At 40.1% G+C, this 20,197-nt stretch overlaps 1 protein-coding gene across 12 annotated transcripts in view; it reads right to left on the bottom strand.

Annotated features, from left to right (window-relative positions):
- Window positions 1–20,197, bottom strand: part of LOC146491542 (nck-associated protein 5-like) — a 183,288-nt gene that overhangs the window by 43,068 nt on the left and 120,023 nt on the right. For all 12 annotated transcript variants that reach the window (XM_085152009.1, XM_085152014.1, XM_085152010.1 and 9 more), the window contains 5 exons: window positions 16,926–17,016; window positions 11,254–11,433; window positions 5,258–5,326; window positions 2,406–2,444; window positions 2,159–2,278 (listed from right to left, as the gene is read on the bottom strand). In XM_085152009.1, coding sequence (XP_085008135.1) covers window positions 2,159–2,278; window positions 2,406–2,444; window positions 5,258–5,326; window positions 11,254–11,433; window positions 16,926–17,016 — 499 coding nt within the window. The remainder of the gene's footprint in view (window positions 1–2,158; window positions 2,279–2,405; window positions 2,445–5,257; window positions 5,327–11,253; window positions 11,434–16,925; window positions 17,017–20,197) is intronic.

Genomic DNA, 20,197 nt, shown 5'->3' with positions numbered 1-20,197 from the left:
CTGATCTCAAACTCTATCATATTCCTGAGTGCCTTAATACACCTCTTCAGTGAGATTGCACCTCTTTGGTTTCTGCTGCGGTGTCGGCAGTATCCTTCTTCCAGCCTTTTATATTGCACTTTCACTTAACAATATTCCTGCCTGTCTGCTAATGGCAGCAAAAGTACCTTGAAAGGATCTTTATAACACGCCTACAACCACATTAGTTCTCTTTCCTCATTTTTTAAATTCATTTTCTGCATTTGTACCACTTCCTGTTTTTGCCCTCAATGCCCCCCCCCCCCCCCCTCTGCTATCTTATGTCCTTCCTTTTCCTTATCTACCCATAATTTCTTTCTCCCTCTTCTCCATGATGACGGCCTGCTCTTCTTCTCTTGGTGTCTTGATATATATATATATATATATATATATATATATATATATATATATATATATATATAGATAGATAGATATAGATATATATATAGATATAGATATAGATATAGATATATATATAGATATAGATATAGATATATAGATATAGATATAGATATGTTTTTTTCATATTGACCAGAAAGAGCCACAATTATGTGACATTTCCGGACTCATCATATTCCCTTCTGGCTTCGTATCATGGTTGACAATAGCTGCGTAAAAACACAGCCGCAGGTCCGTTTGCCTCATAATTACACCTTAAAGATTCTGCTGGATGGACACATGGACACTTTTCAGTAAATTGGGACCAAAAGGAGAGAAAAAAACACCCACTCCTGCTGAGAGAATATAGGGTTTGTGGGGAGTATAAGTACAGTGATGTTTGGTGATGGCTACAGGGTTCAAATCTTTGTTGTTTGTGGGATGTGGACAGTTGCAGATTATAGCCCTGGCGCTGCAAACATTTCAGAACTTATGTGAAGTGTGTTATTTTGATTTGGAGGAGGGGATTTGTTTTCCAGAGGGCACCAGGGAAGACGCTCTACTTTGGGGGAAGGCAGGAGATGTTTTAAGTTTGTATCTGCCATTTAAAGACTTCCAACATAGTTTTTAATGTAGAAAGCCGTGCTGCAGGGAGTCCCAATTTCATGTGAATCCTCAACATAAAACTATAAAAGTAACATTAAAACGGCACATATGTAAGCTTAGAGAGAAAGACGTCAACCCGTAAACAATCAAAGTGTTTACGGGTTGTTTTTTCTTTTCTTTTTTAGCAGTCTCTTTCTCTGGTTAGAACCCCAGAGCTCTTTAAAAACAACTAAAAATGGGAAACAACTTCAAATGCATGAGAAGCACTCAGGGTCGTTTACTGGAGGAGTTCTTTCCACCATGTTTGAGTGTGGATATGCAAACTCAGGCTAAAACTATAGGACCCCAAACTGACCTACTTAATTTTTAAAATGTATACCTATAAAATTTGACTATATAATATGATATTCAGTCTGCTGCTCAAGTTTGGCAGTAACTTGTCTGAGCAACAGGAGACATAAACTGTTCCAGTAACCCGAGGAGGTGGCTGTTTCGATTGGAGAAGCCAGAGCAAAGACTTATGTTTGAGTTCAAATATCTATATACAGTACTTTGTGGATTAAACATTTATGTGGTAGTAGCGAGACTAAAATAAAGTATACTGGCAAAGGAGTAGCTGAGGACGGTATGATCCTGCAAAGCTTGCATATGACAAGACTCTCTGCAGCTCTGTGCAAACTAAATCATTCCTTACTGCTTCACATTAAGAGGGTTAAAGCACTCGATTAACTGATCATCAGCCACAGGACCTGGACATCTCACAGTCACTGAGTGGACCATGAATTCCTCTGTATTTTCAATTCACTTTTATTTAAATAGCCCCAAATTAGAACAACATTCAACTCAGGGTGATTTGTATTGAAAGACAAAGGCTCTACAAAAATATAGAGAAAGGCCAACAATTAGACAACCCTCTGTGAGCAAGCACTTGACAACAGTGGGAAGGAAAAACTCCCTTTTAACAGGAAGAAACCTCCCTTAGGCTCAGGGAGGGGCAGCCGTCTGCAGCGACCGGTCTGGTCGGCTGAGGGGAGGAACACACTCTGTTCTTCTTTGTTTTTTGTTCTTTAGCTGTTTAACGATACATTTCCTGCCATTTGATCACCTACAATGTAGTGTATCGACAGGAGGGTAGGTTCTGGGAAGGGCAGCGTACCTGGAGAAGCAGGTCCGAGGCCGGCTTGATCTTCTGCTGGAACAAAACACCGAGCGCCCGATTCTGCTGCTCGAGATCGAAAACCCTTGTTCGCAGCTTCAGACACTCCTCCCTCAGATCCTGATTCAGGAGGACAAATAGAAAGAGCATCGTCTGAGTGTAAAATTCACATGACAGTTAGAACAACACTGAGAGTATATCCATTAATTTATATTAGCATGCATTAAGAGAAAAAGAAGTAACAAACCTTCTGGGTTAGAAGCGCCTGCACGACTTGATTGGCAACCTTAAAGAGAAAAAGAAAACATCACAGAATATAATTTATCTGCTTTGGCACCATAATAAAGTCTTGACCTCATATGACCCTTCCGGGCCTCTATAGAAACCCTTACACTGCACTTTGGAGTGTTTGTACTTCCTCAGCCAATTTACACCTCGGATGAATTATTATGAGCCCAAGCAACCGCTGTGGCACAATACATTGCACATTTTTTCTCCACTATTGGGTGTGTATCTCTTTTACACACTCGTGCAGACAATGTTGAGCTCTCACTAATGGTGGTATTGACAGCGCCTGGTTGATGTAGGGTACCAGAGGTGTGCCTGACTTAAGTGCTGCTGTGCCCGGGTCTTGGTCTCAGAGCGGTTCGCACTTCAGACCACAACGCCGATGGAGGAGCGTCTACGATTACTGCCCATTGATTGCTCATTAATACCCCATGAAGCCCCATCGGCTCTTTCGAGCGCCTCGTTTCTCATTTATTGAGCGAAGAGAGATGGGGGCAAACATAGCAAAATGAGCCCTGCTTGTGGAACCGCAAAGTTACAGATCTGCCTCTTGTGATCAAACAAACCGGAGTTAATGGTGTTTGACAGAGGATGTGAACTTGCGCACGCTGTACGTCCTGGAAACAAGTTACAAACACAACAAACGACTTTAAAATTTCAGACAGACAGCTGGTGTAACATAAAAAAAATCATCCCTTCTGTTACACTGTTGTTCTAGTTAGAGGGGCGCACACAGTCTCCATCATTAAAACAGGATTATTGCTAAGTCGTCCTTCCACCGAAAGCCAACCACAAAGGAAAACAGTTGACAAATAAACACAACAAAACCGAGCTGAGCCATCTTAGTGAGAGCAGGGAAGCAGAAAGGAGACGAAGGCTGAGTTTACTCCAGATGCAATCCATCGAGGATGCAGCTCTGTATAACAATGTCCCCGCTTCCCTGTACTTTCTTTTCTTTTTTTTTTAACCGCTCACTTTCGATCTTCTTCCTCACCCCCTCTCATTTTTATTTCCCCTTATGCTCTCACCAGTCTTTCCCACCCTGCGGCAGATCTGCTCAGTCTGCTGAGCTTGTCGGTTTGAGGACAAATTGGGCGACTTGTCCCTGCTGGACATGCTTTCCTTTAGCAGCGCTCCCTCCATCCCGGAGTGATTCAGCAAGCAGGCACAGCCCAGAGCCGGGGCTGCTTCATTTCCCTCATGTGGCTCCCTAAACAGTGCTTAACAAGCTCTCACAAAATAACCAGAGGGCACAGAAGTGATATTGTTATGTAAACTATTTCTGCACAAACACCGGTTCACGTCAGGATGAAGCTACATACAAGCTGACATTTCAGACTTGCATCACAAGCACTTAACTGCACGTTACAGTTACAAAAAGAAGGAAAAATAAGTAGCTAAGGAGCAAAAGAGACTGCAGTACCTCAAATGGCCACTTGAGGCTGGCACCAAGTACGAGTCAATCACCACAGATTTTCATATTAAAATGACCAACTTTACAGCAGAAATAAACATGTTTAAAGGCTAATGCAAGAAACATTTTGGGCTCTATAAATAATTTCAGCTTCCATGAGAACTTTACAGATGGATGGATACCAGCCGTATGCTATAACAGCTGTACGATAAGCTTAGCTTAAGCTAATTTGAGTGACTGTGCTTGTAGTGTTAGTGCCTTTTACAGTTTAATGTGTGTATAATTGTACTTCAGTCCATCAGTCTCGAAGAGTGAAATTCTAGTAGTTTCTTTGTATTTCATTTTTAGCACTGATTACCGCATTTCTGTTGTGTATTATGCTATTCACACTAGCTAGCATTAGCTCCTGGTGAATTATAGCATGAAAAAACAAAACCAAAGAAAGAAAGAATGGGGTATTATCATAATGCTAAAATTATACCTTGTTGCAAACTGGCCTTGTTTAAGTGCCTACCTAGCTGCTAGCTGTCCACTAGGCTTAACTTCAGATACTTTGTGCTTTGTGGTGTTGGTGCTTTTTGGAGTATTTTTTATGCAACTAGTTGTCAAATAATACGGCTTAATGTGTGGGTAACTGTATTGACAGCCTGTAAAGAAGTCTATGCTTCAGTTTTGATGAGTAAAATTCTAGTTGTGTCTTTGAATTTCAATTTTAGAAAATTGTTATCAGGTATCCCAACCTCCAATTTGAACCCATCTGTCACACCTACTGTCTGCCTATCCTCACGTCCTTTCTCCCACTCCTGACTTCCTTCCTGTCTTTGCATCCTATAGATATACTGTTGATGGCCTACCAACTACTTGCGCTGCATACTGCAGCTGCTAAAAGTATGGAAAATAAGTAGTATCCATGTAGTTGTGAAGTTTTAGATTCTTTATTTGACATATAGTGCAGACATAGACATAACAAAATTCCAAGTGCTATTAACTATCATATCTTCTATTAATTTAGCCTGGATAGTATAGAGTTATGTAAATGTGTGTGGTGTTACTTAACAGTTTAAAAGTAAACAGAGGATGTGAAAAAAGACAAAAAAAATGTCAGATAAAAGAGTGTGCATTAAGATTTAGTTGCATGAAAAATAAAATTAATTGTCATTATCAACAAATTCTCTCCAGCCTTCCTCGAGCTGTGGCTGGAGTAAATTGCCAAGCTGTAAGATAACCATAGCATGGCTCAGGACCTCATTAAAACCTTAATCTTCAGGTCCACAATACAATTTATTTTATTCTGTCAAAACAAATTCAGTTTCAAGGTAAGTAAAACATCTCATAAGCCACTCAACGTCCTTGAATGTTGCCTGGAATGAATAAAGATAAACAAGGTGTGCACTCACCTCGTCAAGACACCGCTCGTACTGCTCCCTTTGACTCTCATTCTCTAAGGCCAGGGTGGAGTTCTCCTCCTGCAAACAACACACACTCCAGTTATGTTTGATGCAACAAAAACAACAGAGACAGGAGCAGCAATCGAGCGTAGCTCCGGCTAAGACTGAGACTTCCCTCACAAAGGTCATATGTCAACTTTGAATCAGGACAGCCAATAAAAATTTACCAAGTGCAACTGAGAAAAAGGTCAAGGGGATGGAAGTTATGATGCTGAACTTTGGGGCGGCAGCTAGCCGTTTGGAGCCAGGACCTAATAAGAATATCTCCTCTGCTTGCCAAGCGATGAGGTGGCGTCCTATTGATCTTTGGGAGTTTCCAATTTGTCAGAGGCAGGCAGCATATTAGGAGCTGTCAGACTCTTTGGTTCTCTCGCCCTCTGCCCTTTTCTAGAAACTACCAATCCCTTGATGAAAACATGGGAAACATGATTACAACCCAAAACACTCCAACAATGCTGTCTTACGAAGAAACACTGACTAATTAAAGCCTCAAAGCCTGCAACGTGTGGTTATGAGTGCAAATCTAATGAATGGCTTGAGCAATTAAAGAGAGCTCGAGCATCTCATGTGTTAGTTTCTATTTTCAAGAGATGCATTTAGCTTGGGAAATCCCCCTGACAGTGTATTTATCACTGTTACACAACTTAATTTATGATTCAAACGTGCAAGCGAAGACTCATATTCCCATCATTAACTGCAGAAGAAGAAAAACAAATAAATCAGCTCCCATTTATTCACACCCAAAAAGAAATGAGCATGACTTTTTAAAATATGTGATGATTTAAGCCAGAGCTTCGCCTACACGGCAGCTCATTTTCTTTAACTCAAGCTTCAGTATGAGGCGCCACCAGTTTTGCTATGTTGTTTTAGTGGCATGCAAGTCTTTAAGTGTTGGCGACTGGACATGCTCGTTTCCTTCTTTCTTTGTGCTGTAGTTATAGAGATGAGCAACCTGGAAGTGCACCGCTCTCTTAGCAACAGGGCTGCACATGGAAACACATGCATGTGACATTTAGGTCTGTGAGGTAGCATGGTTTGGACGGATTATTTACATTCCTGCCCCTCAGAAGACACCAGAAATTTTATATTAAATAATCATATAGCATTTAATTTCAAGGTTACTATGTCAAAATAGTAAAAACATTTCATTGTATTAAGTTATGTCGCTGTTAGAAGAATGAATGGCGGTGAACTGAAAGGCCTGAGGTGTCTACACCAGGGAAAACACTTAAGCGGGAGCACATCCTTGGCAGGTGGCAGAAAATTAACTTTGTGTTGAGACTGGAATGGATGATGCTTTCTGAGACCAAGAATCAAGGTAAAAGGATTAGTCTGTCATTGAAAATAGTACAACTCAGCACAACAGGCACTAAAAATTTGACAATAAACCTTCTCAGTCAAACCGGGTAATCCCACAATCATATTCTGGCATAGTTCAGTGTATTATTATAACACCACAACAACCCTGCAGTCATAATGTCAGTGTAAATAACAATTCTTGTAACTAACTTTAAAATCTATTCATGACTTGGGGCAGAGCAAACGCCTAAATAATATAATCTCTAAAAACCTTCGATTATTTAATAATGTTCATGTTATGTGAAAAAATCTATTTTGGGCCATTTTAAAGCTGTTTGTTGCCATTAGAAATGAAACAGGATTCATCTGAAGTCACCACTGACAGTACAAAAGACCGATATAGCTACCATGACATCACCCACTGGTTTGAAATATTGTCACGGTTACCATCCTGCTGTTTTGAAACCAGATGTGACAAGCGAGGGGTGCATCTAACAGTGAAACATTTAATGTGCTTCTCATCCTTAGAATGACCATAATTTAGAAAATGTGTTTAATTAATTTAAATAATTTATACAATCCAAAATGAATGACTGAGCTCATGAACTCATCTGGAAAGTGTGTACACAGGTCAGGGCTGAGGGGCGTTTTCCCACAGACATCTACAACATTGGATGTTTTTTTGCAACCACAGCTGTCGCCCCCTAGTGATTATTTAAAAGAATGTAGGTTTAAGGCACTACTGCATTGGCTTCACTTTTCAAACTTGGAAGTTAAGTCACCTTTAATGTTGCCCATAGAAGTCATGAAAGTCTATTTAACTTGCATCTGCAAGCCACTTTGCAACCCCACTGAACCCCATTTTCTCCATTTAACACCGAGTAAAGTCTGACATAACAAATGGCATTCCTGTTATCATTGATGCCTGCTTTGTACTGGACCTGCTGTGGACCTTTAATGCTTCCAATCTACACTGTAGGGACAAAATTATTGGGTTCCACAGCTTAATCTTTTATTTATACCTCTGTGGCAACGGGACTTAAAAAAACCCACCTGAAATTAAAAACCTTGCCACGGGTCATGCTAAAGAGCTAACTGGATTAGAGCGTTATTCCTACTCCTAGATATTCCGCAATCAAATGTAGGTGGTGTTACTGGAAAGTGGAAGCATTAAAGGTCCACAGCAACTCAGCCAGGAAAAGGCAGACTACATAGAGATACAGACCCGAGTCAATGAGTGTGTAAACAATGCTATGCTAAGTCCTCTGGCATTAATCTCAGCACAAAAACTGTGCTCCAGGAACTTCATGTTAATGGTGTCGGTTTCTATGCTTGAGCAGCTCCTGGAAGTGTAGGTGGCCCAGCACTTTAGTTCATATAGTGCACGTAAATGTGAGGGTGGGAATGTTCCAGAACAGAACTGCAAAATTCAAATTACTGTACAATCTTCTTTTGACAGTAGTTTCTTCTCACTAATCACTGTTTAGCCGTCTAATAATTTAAGGATTAGACTCTTCTTTATGCTCTATTTTTGGGCTCCACCATTCTCTGAGAACATTTCTTTGACTCTTTAGCTCTTTAGTCATTTTCTTCATCAACTAGTACTCTACTTTATCTCCCTGTCATTTGGTGCTTCCTAGTAATGAACTGGCATGGGTAAAATCAAAACAATTTACATAGCTGATAGGAATATATGTATGCTGTCAAATAATATTACAGCAATTACAAACCTATAGCTTATCCAGTTTATCCACCAATATGTAAAGTACAGACATCTTGAGACTCAAACTAATCCATATATAATGTATGTACCCTGACACGTCTTACAACAGGCTCACACGCTTTCATTTTTGGGTCTTTGCTAAATATTTATCAGGTTGTGTTTGTCAGCTGTGGACTCCTGGGTAATTTTAGCTTTAATGCCCTTATCACCTAATCAGTAAAATGACCAGTGGCCATTTCTCCCAGAATGTGCTATGTGTATTCATTTAGGCCCCAGTTACAGACTGCAGCGCGTGACTGCCAAGTTAATGAAGAGAAACAGAAATAGGAGCCGGGCGGTGCTTACTTAGTGCCAGTGGAGTTTATGCACAATGAGGGGCAGTGATGTATTGCCTCTGTTTTGTTCCTGCTGCTTTAGCTGGGGGTGCATCCATCACCCACACAGCAGCAAGGAATAAAAACGGCAGATAACTTTTGATAAAGCTGTTTAAAATGTAGCGTCTCTGTAATGCGCTTCACCAGATGGATCGCAGGGACAGGTTGACCATACTTTCCGCCAGTCTCAGAAGATAACTCACCGCTGGAGGAGCAACAGGCAGGCAATTATCTGCCACTTTGCTGTAATTAGGGTCTGTTTTCTTTCAGGGACGAACAAACAAAAGGGAGAAAAGATCAAATACACTCTGAGGACTGTTTTTACTTTTTCACTTCTTTCTCCTTCATGTGTCTTTCTTGCTACAAAAGTGTCATCTTTATTTTCCTGCACGCATTTGGATTTTTTATTTGTTAGATGGCATCTGCTGAAATATTTGGATTGTTTTATTATCAGCCTGTGTACACAAAAATGTTCGTGAGCACTTGTTTTGAACCCATTAAATTGAGTAGAAGGTACTCTGTAGTATCTAGTAGGTAATTCCCACCTCATTAAATGCAAGTTGCTCCACCAAGCGAAGCAGAAGCAAAGGGCAGAAAACAGCAACCAAATTCAGCAGAAGGAAGCAAGAATGGTGGTGGAAGCTTCATCCATTTAATCCAGAGCTCAAAACTATTTTCTTATACAAGCTTTCTAACAACTTGCCTTTTATTTTCAATTTTATTCACTCTGCTTTTATTTAATATGTGTGCTGTTTGTTTATATCAGAGGTCAACAACCTTTACTATCAAAAGAGCCACTTTTTTAGCAAGGTTTGGCTTAAACAAGCTGTATGGAGACACTGCTGTGTGTGGGGTTATAATGAAGTCAGCTAAATACATATTACACTATTAACATAAGTAACAGGTGCAATACTGTGTACTTGTTATATATAATAAGTTTTTATATTTGAAATAACTAAAAAAAACCTACTGACATATAAAGGCGTACTTCAAGCTTGCTTTTGATTAATAAAACATGTAGCATTAGAGCATGACTGATATATATCTGCTGGGCTGATATTATCGACTGAACGTAGCTATTTTGGAATTGCTATTTATAAAGGCCAATAAATGAAAATTTAAAAAGTAAACCAGGGATAGGAAAAACACCCTTCAACCATGTTGAATGTTGATGTTACATAGTTTGTCCACCAGAGGGCACTCATTTTGCAGCGTCTCTTTAATGTGTTTGGAATGGCACAAACAATAACCAGATGATCCAAGCTGAGCGTAAACGAGTAAATGACGAGTCGTGCCAATAAAACAAGATCATGTTTAAACTGTGTTATCATATTACCTTAATAATGATTAATCATTACGCATAACATATGTTTGGAAAATTAGTTTACTGTAATGTGTGTCTAAAATAAATAAAATATCAGATTTTTAAAATCACCAAATCTCGGTATCAGTTGTAAAAATGCTATATCAAGCGTGCTCTATATAGCATAATAGCTTCAGTAAAAGTAACATTTTCAGTTTCAATTATAACTGAAGTGCACAGATCAAGCACACCAGTAAGAAAACTATCTTTAAAAAAAAAAGCAAAACAACAAACCTCTTTGTTCATTTTTATAATTAAATTCTTTTGTCACCGTCATTAGAAGAGTTGCTGGAATTGGATAAACGAGATGTGACACATGTGACTCTGGAGCTGGAAGTTTGAGACCCCTGGGTTAAGCTTAGGCACCAAAGTGTCTGGCTGGGGTTAGGAAATGGTCATGACATCTACTTCTACTTCTTCACTTCCTCCTAGATAATCTGTGTTGCTCTCTGTTTATCACTGATGCAGCGGAGGATAATAGCCTCCTGAGCCAGACTAGAAGGTAGAAGAGGGCAGCTCCTGGCCGTATGCATGTGACAAATAACAGAGGATGACATCAACTCACTGGGATGATAATATATGAAATGAGTGACAAGACTCGGGGTAAGACTGAGTGCCACGCACCCTTCACCACACCAAAACCAAAAAGCCACGTGGAGCCACTTAGGAGTGTATCAGTGAAGACTAAAAGCCTAACTTAATTAAGCCTGAGCACTTTAATTACTGAAGAGATCTGAGCAGATATGTGTCTGGTGGCTTCAGCACAAAAAACAATCAGTGTAGATCGCTGTGGCTGAGCATCTGCTTTGGCTGCTTTGGCTCGTGGCGGAGTATAGCTCAAATCCCCAAGCGCAGAGGAAGACAAACCAAAGCTGGAGTACAGCCCGAGGCCCCGGCGGCGATTCTCACAGGATGACTTTGCTCTCCAAATGAAGGAGACCGGAGAATTTGATGAGCTGTCATGCTTTCAGACACAACCAAGCAAGGACTCTGACAACTGTCAGACGGGCTGGCCACAAAGGATAGCCAGGGGTGGCTAGGAGTGTGGATGCAAGAAGTATACAGAGGCACAAATGAAGAAAACTCAGAAGGAAAAGGAGGTAGGCAGAGAGAAAAAGAAAGCGGAAAAATTCAAAGCAGGAGAGACTTAAAGAGACAACAGAAATGCGTGGTGGCGAGTTAGTACCTCCAGGGCCTTGAGGCGCTCCAGCAGGAGCTTGGTTTTGTCTTTATCCTCTTCTGCTTGGCTGGCATCATGTTCAGGATTCAGCAGCAGCCTGGGGTCCAGCTCTGCTCGAGTCACCGGCAGGGAGCCCTTCTCTACTGGGCCGTCGTGCTGTTTCTGCACTTCCTCAGAGAGTTTATCCTGATGCACAGACAGCGAAAAGAGGTTAGAGGGGGGGGGGGGGAAATAAGGAACAGAAAATCAAAGCATGAATTTGGCGAGCAAAAAGCAGAGCAGATGGGAGGAAAGGATTGAAAATAGAGGTATGACAAATGTTTCAGGGTAAAACGGTTAAGGAGGCGTGAAAGGCAGAACTCAGAGGGAAGGAGGGAGTGAATGAAGAAGAAAGGAAAAGGGGAGAGGATCAGATGGGACAACAGGGAAGCAGCTTCAACAACAGAGCTCCAAAACATCCCATAATCCCTAATCATGTTTCTCTTGTTTTCTAAAGAGTGGCAGTGACCTTCAGGGGCTTTCTTTTCTGTATAATGGGGTTCCTGTGCTCTCCCTCTTTGCCCTTACACAGTGTCTGTCTCACCCAGTCTCGTTGCCAGCAATCTTTTCTCTTCTGGTGATTCCTGGCATCTGTGATAATTAAACACTGGTTATAAGTAGCTAATAATGAGGTACTGTCTGACTAGTGCCAAACTGCTAAAAGAAAACTCTTGATCACAGTTAGAACACTATTCATGCTTTTCAAGGGATCTTTGGAGCCTCACATTAGATGCTTACTGAAAACATCTATCCATCAATATTTGCTGGAAAAAGATCATCTGCTTCTTTGTTACAAGGGCTGAAAAAAACAAATTTAAACAAAAAAAATTTATAGTAATGTCAGTGAATTTTAAAGAAGAAAACAAGCCCCAAAGTGGATTGTTCCAGCTTTTGTTTTTCTTTATTTTCTATCAGGTGTTTGTCTGAGAAAACAATTTGAAGACATCACCTTAGATGAAAACTCTGATGCACACTTTGTTCTGCATTTCTTACTTTAAAAGCTGTAAACGTATCTGACTCCACTTTTCAGTTGAGGTGAATTTTGCTTTGGCAGTAGTTTAGATATTAAAGTCATCGCTCTCTGGCATTTTTAAACCTAAAATAGTGGTTCCAGTGTTTGCAGCTGGTGACCTTTGCAAGCGCTCATCATAGGCTGAACATGTTAATAAAATATGAGCACTGATGTTCTCTAAATGTCGCATTTCACCGTACCTTAATAAGTGTATGAGACAAGAAGTAGCCAGTATAAGATAACTTCTGAAATAAGAAAAATTATATAAACCTGGGGGCAAAATAACAATTGTTTTTGATGAGATATACTCAGAATTGGTCTTTGGACTTTCAAGGAAAACCAAGTCAGTGCTTGCCCACAACCAGTGATTGCCCAGCTGGAGTTCTGGGCAAGCAAAGCTGCACTTCCTCTAACATCAACTTCCAGTTGGCACTAAAAGTCAGTCGACAAATAATAGTGCTTGGTGAGCAGTAATATGAACTAAAACTGAGTTTTAATTAGTAAAATTCTAGTTTTACTAGAGAATCATGGGTATGGACAAAAACAGCCAAATAATGACAGAATCGAGAACAACCAGTGTTTCCAATATTTCACTTCACTGCCTGCAAATATTTCTCAAAAATGTGTTGTTGAATAGTTCCTGATATATAAACTGCAAATAAACAGCGTACTATCCTCGTCCAGCAACCTTCTCAGGTATGAGGGATCCAGTCTGGCCAATTAAGGGGTGACATTTACTTCCTTGGTGACTTTTCTGTCTTTGGCCTGTGGCGATAACATTTAGTGGACTGACGATTGACGATTTCTTTTAAATATAGTGGAATATTTATTAGAGGTTTCACCATTTACAAAAATGCAAAACTGGGTATTTATCTGTTTGCATTGTTACTACATCACAGTAATTCATTTAACTGACACAGTTTGACACCTTCCAACTCCCAACAAGATAAACAGCACGTTAATCCTGTTAAGCTAGAAACTTTGATATACAGTGCTTAGTTCTGGAGATTTGTAAGCACTTTTATTTGGGTCATTCAGGAGTCCAGTAGTGAACCTCAGTCATAACAGCTTGAATATAATGATGATTCTTGAGAAAAGAATTGTTATTTTCCTACACTAAATCTTGCACTTGAATAAATGAATGAAGTAAAATACTATCTGATATTCAAGAGTGGCTGATTTCTTTAAAATCAGCAGTGTTTCAGTGCTTTATCATTTAGGGCAATTTTCTCCTCCAGAAGTCCTTGATTTCTTTCTTTTGAACAGGTTTTCAAAGAGGCAAAGATTCACAGAATAAAATAAATATGTGAGGAGAAGCTGGATGGTAAAGACCCAAATTTGATGCACAGAGCCATATCACACAGTGCGACATATCACTGTGCATGTGCCTTAAAATTTTCCTCCTCAGCAGATGAAGTCTGAAGACACCTGCGGTCAATGTGCTGGACAAAAATGAGGTTAGCATCACAGATGAATAGCCGCAACTCATATTTTTTTTAAAATCTGAAAGCTGCACAGACCAAGCTGCTACTTTCTTCTAAAAGAAATTGGAAATAATGTCCTTCAGAATACACCCCCACCCCACCGCTTGATTAAATGTCGTCTAAACACGTATTAGGTTTTCAATCTTGTTCGATTCCATCAGACAATTGTGTTCAAGGCAATACTTTATAGTCAAGGTTTTAAGTCTGCTTTCGTTCGCCTGTGAAGCCTGTGATTTGAGAGACTGCTCATCAGACGGCGTTAAAGGGCTCTGTAATAATCTCCGCAGAGAGAGTCTGGAGTGGGAGAGGGGAGGGAACTTTGTCCCTCACGTTGCCCTTTCAAGTTATTGAGTTTGCCTGCTGAATACACAGAATACAGCAGCGGCAGCAGAAGCACATCACTGCGTAGGAGCGGCTGGTGTTTAGTTATACACCATATGGGAATAGCACAATAACTCTCCAAGTATATTCTCTATCCGCTGCTGATCACATGAGGAAATGTGTACAGTTTACATCAAGCAGCAGATCACTGAGTTTAGCTTGTTTTTAAATTTTTGACTTCTGTTGCTAAAAAAGATAAATAAATCCAAGTCCTTCACATATCTGTTATCATTTTGTAATCTATCGTTTCCATGAAGGTTTATGTGATGTTTATCCATTTTAATTTGCTTTAATCTAGCTAGCAGTTCACTGTCTAGAGAGCTGGCATGCTAACATACTAATGGTAATGTAGTACAATATAGGCTACCATAAAAACATATCTTGTATATATAGTAGTCTTTCAGAATATACTAGCTAAGGTTTTGAGGGGGATATAGATTCCTGATCTTCCTGTTGGTTTGTCTTTAGGCTTTAAATAAAGAGCACAGAACTTTCACTTGGGAGAGTAGAGTTCAAATCTCACTTGAAGACAAAAACTAGCACTGACTGGTCGGAGGGGCAAAGAACAATTGAGAGGGGATTCTCCCTGTTGTTTAATTGCAATGGGTTTTTCTAGATTTCCACCTTCTGCAGTTAAAAAGCTTTGCAGTGTTAGCGTTCTTGTTGGTATTTTGACGGCAAAAGTTACCATGTTTGGAGTACAACGAGTTCTAAGCTATAAGCTAACACTAGCAAGTGTAGTTAGCAAGGTGCCATCTGATAACAGGTGCCTAAGTAAGAGACTAAAGCTTATTTTAGACTTCTGTGTTGAGCCAAGGCAAGTAGCCAATACAGTTGCCAGCATTTATACCTGTTCATGCAATTTTGGCACCAAAAACCAATTTGGTGGCTGATTTTCTCTCTTCAAGTTGATCCCTTATCTTACAGTCGCTTTTGAAAATGGCAGCAGAAGAAGTAGCTGAAAATGCATAAACAGGCCAATCGAAGGCGTTTTGGGCTACATCGAGGCAATGGAGGTGCATGTCAGGAAATGGCATAGGGTTTCTTCAGTGTTAATGGTTATGATGTATCTACGGTATAGATTTAATTACACTGTAGTAAAATACTCGAACTTAATTCATAAACCACAATCTTCTATACATCACAGCAGGTCATATTTTTCCTCAGATAATTCAATCGCAAACAACATTAGAGAGATCCAATTAAGTCCAATTAGTGGAAGTGGGTAGTAGCAGAAATCCATTAGCACAGTTGCTACCCCTAATTCCAGTATTTAATGGACAATTTATTAAAGTTGGCTCTTGAGTTTCTTCAAGTTTGTCCATTGTTTTCCTTTTAAGGCTTTAGATAAAGAGTACAGAAGTTTCACTTGGGAGAGTAAGGTTCAAACCAAAGGTTAGCAAATGTTATTAAACAATTAACCCCACTCAGAGTTTTTGTGAAGAAGGAAACACAGAAGTCAGACACACTCTTGTATTAAACTGTAAATGTGCTTTCTATAGCTGTAAAGTATTTTCTAACATGGGTGTCCAGGGTGAATTGAATCGCTTTTGGAGAACAGCCTCAAGTGGCCATTAGACGAATGACAGATTTGGTACTTCATGCTCAGAACCCCAAATTTTTTAACACCAGTGACTGAGTGTTTCTTCCCCTCACACTCCCTTTTTAAGGGATTATTTTATATGCACAGACAACAGACAACGTTATCTGCATATTAACAAAGTGGATTCATTTGATATATATTTCATAAGACTGCACTGTCGAGTTGTGTTTTTGTGATGAAGCTTTTGCGCCTCAGGACAACTTTCAGACATGAGTCTATTATTATGGCTGCTAAACCCATGTTTCACATGTACTCAGTGGAATACATAAGCGACAGAGCCACTGACAGTGAACTTTACGGTCCTTGTTCTTTATTCGGGACACTTTGATTCGCACTCATCAGTCAAGGATTTTTTTTTTCTGCATCTATTCCTGTCTTGTGATATACACATGTAGTCATTAATAAAGACACTCTTTTTATTGCATACTTCATGAACTAGTGGCTGCCCTTTTCTTCTCCTCCCTCGAGGCATTTCGCTCTCATTTCACCGGCTCGAAGTTAAAGACAATAATGTGGCTGCTGCTTTATGGACACTGTAGTTACCATGTGCCCCTAGTGTGACATATAAGAAATAAACGACCAGTGAGGCTTAATAAATACTCTAAGAGTCTGAAGTATTTTCAAGACTACAAATGAATGCAGCACACATAGCTGGGGGCAAAAGAACATTTGTTTTCTATAGTTAGGCCTCTCAGATAATGCCCCACTGATGATAGACCGAGCGAAGCATTTCTGCACTGCAACACTGTGTAAACATGTTCAGCTCCAAATTGTGAAGTGAGACCCCAAAGGTGACCCAAGCTTCAAAAATACACGGTATTACTTATTCTTTCTGCATTTCTGCTCAATCCCAGCAGCTATTTCTCTTACATAACAGGGCCGGGAATGAATTCTTTCACCTTGACTCAGTCTGGCTATAGTCAATACCCAGGCTCTCAGCTAAATAAGAAAAAACAAACAGTGGAAGGCAAAGACGCATGTCTCTACTAAATGATCACTGCATGTCAGTAAATAAATTCTGAAAACAACAAACTTCATTTGTCCTTTCATTATTTCTGTACCTTTTCCTAAGATTGAAGCAGCTTTAAGAATAACCTCTCTCTGGACCATGACTGGCATCACAGTCTCACTGTAATGAGATGTTGAAATGAGAGTTTACCTTGTAGACCTTCATGATGTCCACCGTGTCCACAGCAGTCTGCTCCAGAACACCCTGATTCTGCAGCAGTGACCGCACTGTCTCTTCCATCCTGCGCACACAAAGCACACATCATCAGAAAAAAAAGATGCACTAGTGGGAAATGATGATGATGTGGAGACCTAAAAGTCAAAGGCTATAATGTCCTTAAAACTAATATTAAGTTCTTTATTTTATTTAATTTCATACAACATCATTGCTAAATATCAACCCAGCAAACGAGGAAGTATGCTAATGTTATACATTGCCACTGTGTGCGTACGGAGGAGCTCAGGGTGCATGTAGGGTCAACAAAACATGTAGGAGTGAAGAAGTGTAGTTTTAAAACAGTTTATTTTCCTGTTAGCTCTAAATACACATTTTTTTTTACACATGAAATTAGGTCTGAGTGTTGTCAGAATTGTTGGTAAAAGCATCTGATTGGTAACATCTTCATTTTTCATCATGATAATGATCCCAAACAATAAATAATATTAAGAATAAATGGGTAAAGCTGGACTTTTTCATGTGTTGATATGTCTTCTGGCCCTGCACCTGCCCGATTTTTAGATGGGGTAGTTCATGTACTGTATTTTCCTGTCTTACTGTAAACCAAACCCTCATCTTTCCTGAAAAATCTAATAAAACCTCCACCACCACCCTCAGATTTGAGGCATGTACTGGCAGATGTGTTTTTCTGCGGGATGGTGCATTTTTTAATTTAATTTTGAGGACTTCTTGTTCTCATGCACGCTCACCCAAGCAAAAACAAAGATAGATCGAGGCTAATAACGGTGCGTTTCAGGGTTTTAGGTTCCACTACTCCAAAAAAGATAGTAACTCAGAGCCAAGGTCCAAATGACCTCAACAGTATATAAAACAACCCAACCCATGTGATACCAGCAGCCTCAAAATGATGAGCAGAGTCAAATGTTCGGCTAAAAACATCTGACATGGAATCTGTTTTCAAGCTAAAGGCTTGCTGTTTGAAACGGATCATTGCGTTCTTCTTTCTTTGTTTAATACTCTCCATAAGAAAGCCCACACAAACACACACACAAATGGCTCAGAAGTGAAAATGAAAAGCGAATGGGACTGAATCAGAGCCAGAGACACAAGATGGATGAGTCGTAATTTTTCTGGACTGAATCCCAACTTCTGCTCCGCTCGCTATGCGAGGAACATGTCGTCCAAAATGACCAGACTGAGTGCAAAAAACTGCAGTCGCAGTGTTTACTGACTTATTGTGTGAGATTTTCTAGGAGTGTGTCAGCGCACAGCCGTATTCACGTCTGCTGATGACTTGAATTAAGCGCAATCGCGGCAGCACAAACCGAGCGAGCGGCCCTGACCTTCAAGGCCCCGTCTGCTCAGAAACAATCTTTTGCTTCTATTTTGTGCTGCGAACGCTGCAAGCTGCATGCAGAACAGGTACCAAAGAGTGAAAACACCTCTACCTATTTCCATCTGAATAGCAGCCACATGCCCTCTCAATCCCCAGCGCTGTACGGTGACCTTTCACCTCACAGGCGTTCACTTTGTGATTCTGTGAAAAAGAAAAGAAAACCTACCCCAGCACCAGATAAGCTGTGAAAGATAATCTCGGGCCCAGCTGGGATCATGTAAATGGAAGTGATAAGACGAAACTGACATTCAGGAGCACCAGAGGATCCAGAGTGACAGGCAGTCATTGTAAAAAAATTAATAAATAAAAAAAAAGTCTCGACAAAAGAAAAAACGTTGACACTGTCAGCTGGGAATCATCTGGATTCATGACACCATCTTCTTCTTCAACTTTTGATTGGTTTGATTTGCGGTGAAGTTAAACAAGGAAGGACCCACACGGAAAGAGTTGAGATGTAAATTTGAACGTTCAGAGCGACATTCAACCCAGTCTGCCGCATGCTATTTGCATTAGCGAGGACTATCACCTCCTTTTTTCTCTAGCCTCAAAGTCGTGACTCATGTGTCTGTCAGTGTGACAGAAAGCCTTGTATTACTTACTGAGGCAGTGCAAAAGTGCATGAATCATTCAAAAAGTTTAACCAACCAGAGTTTCAATCAATTTCTGGAAGTCCTTTAAACATTTACAGGCAATGTTATCAAAGTTTTGACTTATTTGTACAAGAATGTCAAACATTCATAAACTGTATGTGGGGGCTACAAGGACACTGTTATACAGTTTAAAAAATACTTGTGTAATTCAAAGAAATTCTCCAAGGTTTCAGGATTCTCACGTAGTGTTGTGAGGAACCTTCCTTTCTGATTTATTAGTTTTTTATATATTTGTCACACTTACATGTGTCAAGATAACCTGAGTAAATTCAAAATGCAGTTTTTAAATCATGATTTCATTTATTAAGGGATCAATTTTATCCAAACCTACCTGTCCCTGTGTGAAAAAATGAACTGCCTCCTAAACCTAATTACTGGTTGTGCCGCCCTTGGCAGCAAGAACTGCAATCAAGAGTTTGTGTAAACTGGAAATCAGTGTTTCACATCACTGTGGAAGAATTATGTCCACTCTTCTTTGCAGAATTGTTTTAATTCAGACACATTGGAGGGTTTTCCAGCATGAACGGCCTGTTTAAGGACAATGCAAAGCATCTCAATCCAATTTAAGTCCAGACTTTGACTCGACCACTCCAAAACCTTCTTTTTTTTAAATTTTTTTGAGTCATTCTGAGGTGGACTCGCTGGTGTGTTTCTGATCATTGTCCTGCTGCAAAACCCAAGTGCTCTTGAGCTTCAGAACATAAACTGATGGTCAGACATCCTCCTTCAGAGCAGAATTCGTGGTTCCATCAGTTACAGCAAGTCGTCCTGAAGCAGCAAAGCCCCATCACACTACCACCACCATGTTTGACTGTTGCTGTGATGATCTTTTTTATGAAATGCTGTTAGTTTTATGTCAGATGTAATGGGACTTAAACCGTCAGTCCACAGAATATTTTCTTGGGATCATCCAGATGTTTTTGGTAAACGTGAGACGAACCATTGTGTTGTTTTTGGTCAGCAGTGGTTTTCTCCTAGGCCTCTCCCATGGACGCTATTCTTTCCCTTTCTTGTTGTCTTTCTTATTTTAGTGTTATGGTAGGGAGCATTGCCATTTTCAAGGAAGCTGGTGCCACCGGGGAGTTGTGTGTTTGGTCTGCAACAGATTTTGGTGGACTGTGCAAAGTAGAAACCATAAAAATGCCAGGACCCAACGATAACCAATGCTCCTCATTTTGTCTGTCTTCATTTTTATAATG

The sequence above is a fragment of the Neolamprologus multifasciatus genome, chromosome 23 (genome assembly GCF_963576455.1).
Source record: "Neolamprologus multifasciatus chromosome 23, fNeoMul1.2, whole genome shotgun sequence".
Classification (NCBI taxonomy): Eukaryota; Metazoa; Chordata; class Actinopteri; order Cichliformes; family Cichlidae; genus Neolamprologus; species Neolamprologus multifasciatus.
This window is presented reverse-complemented; position numbering and strand designations above follow the sequence as displayed.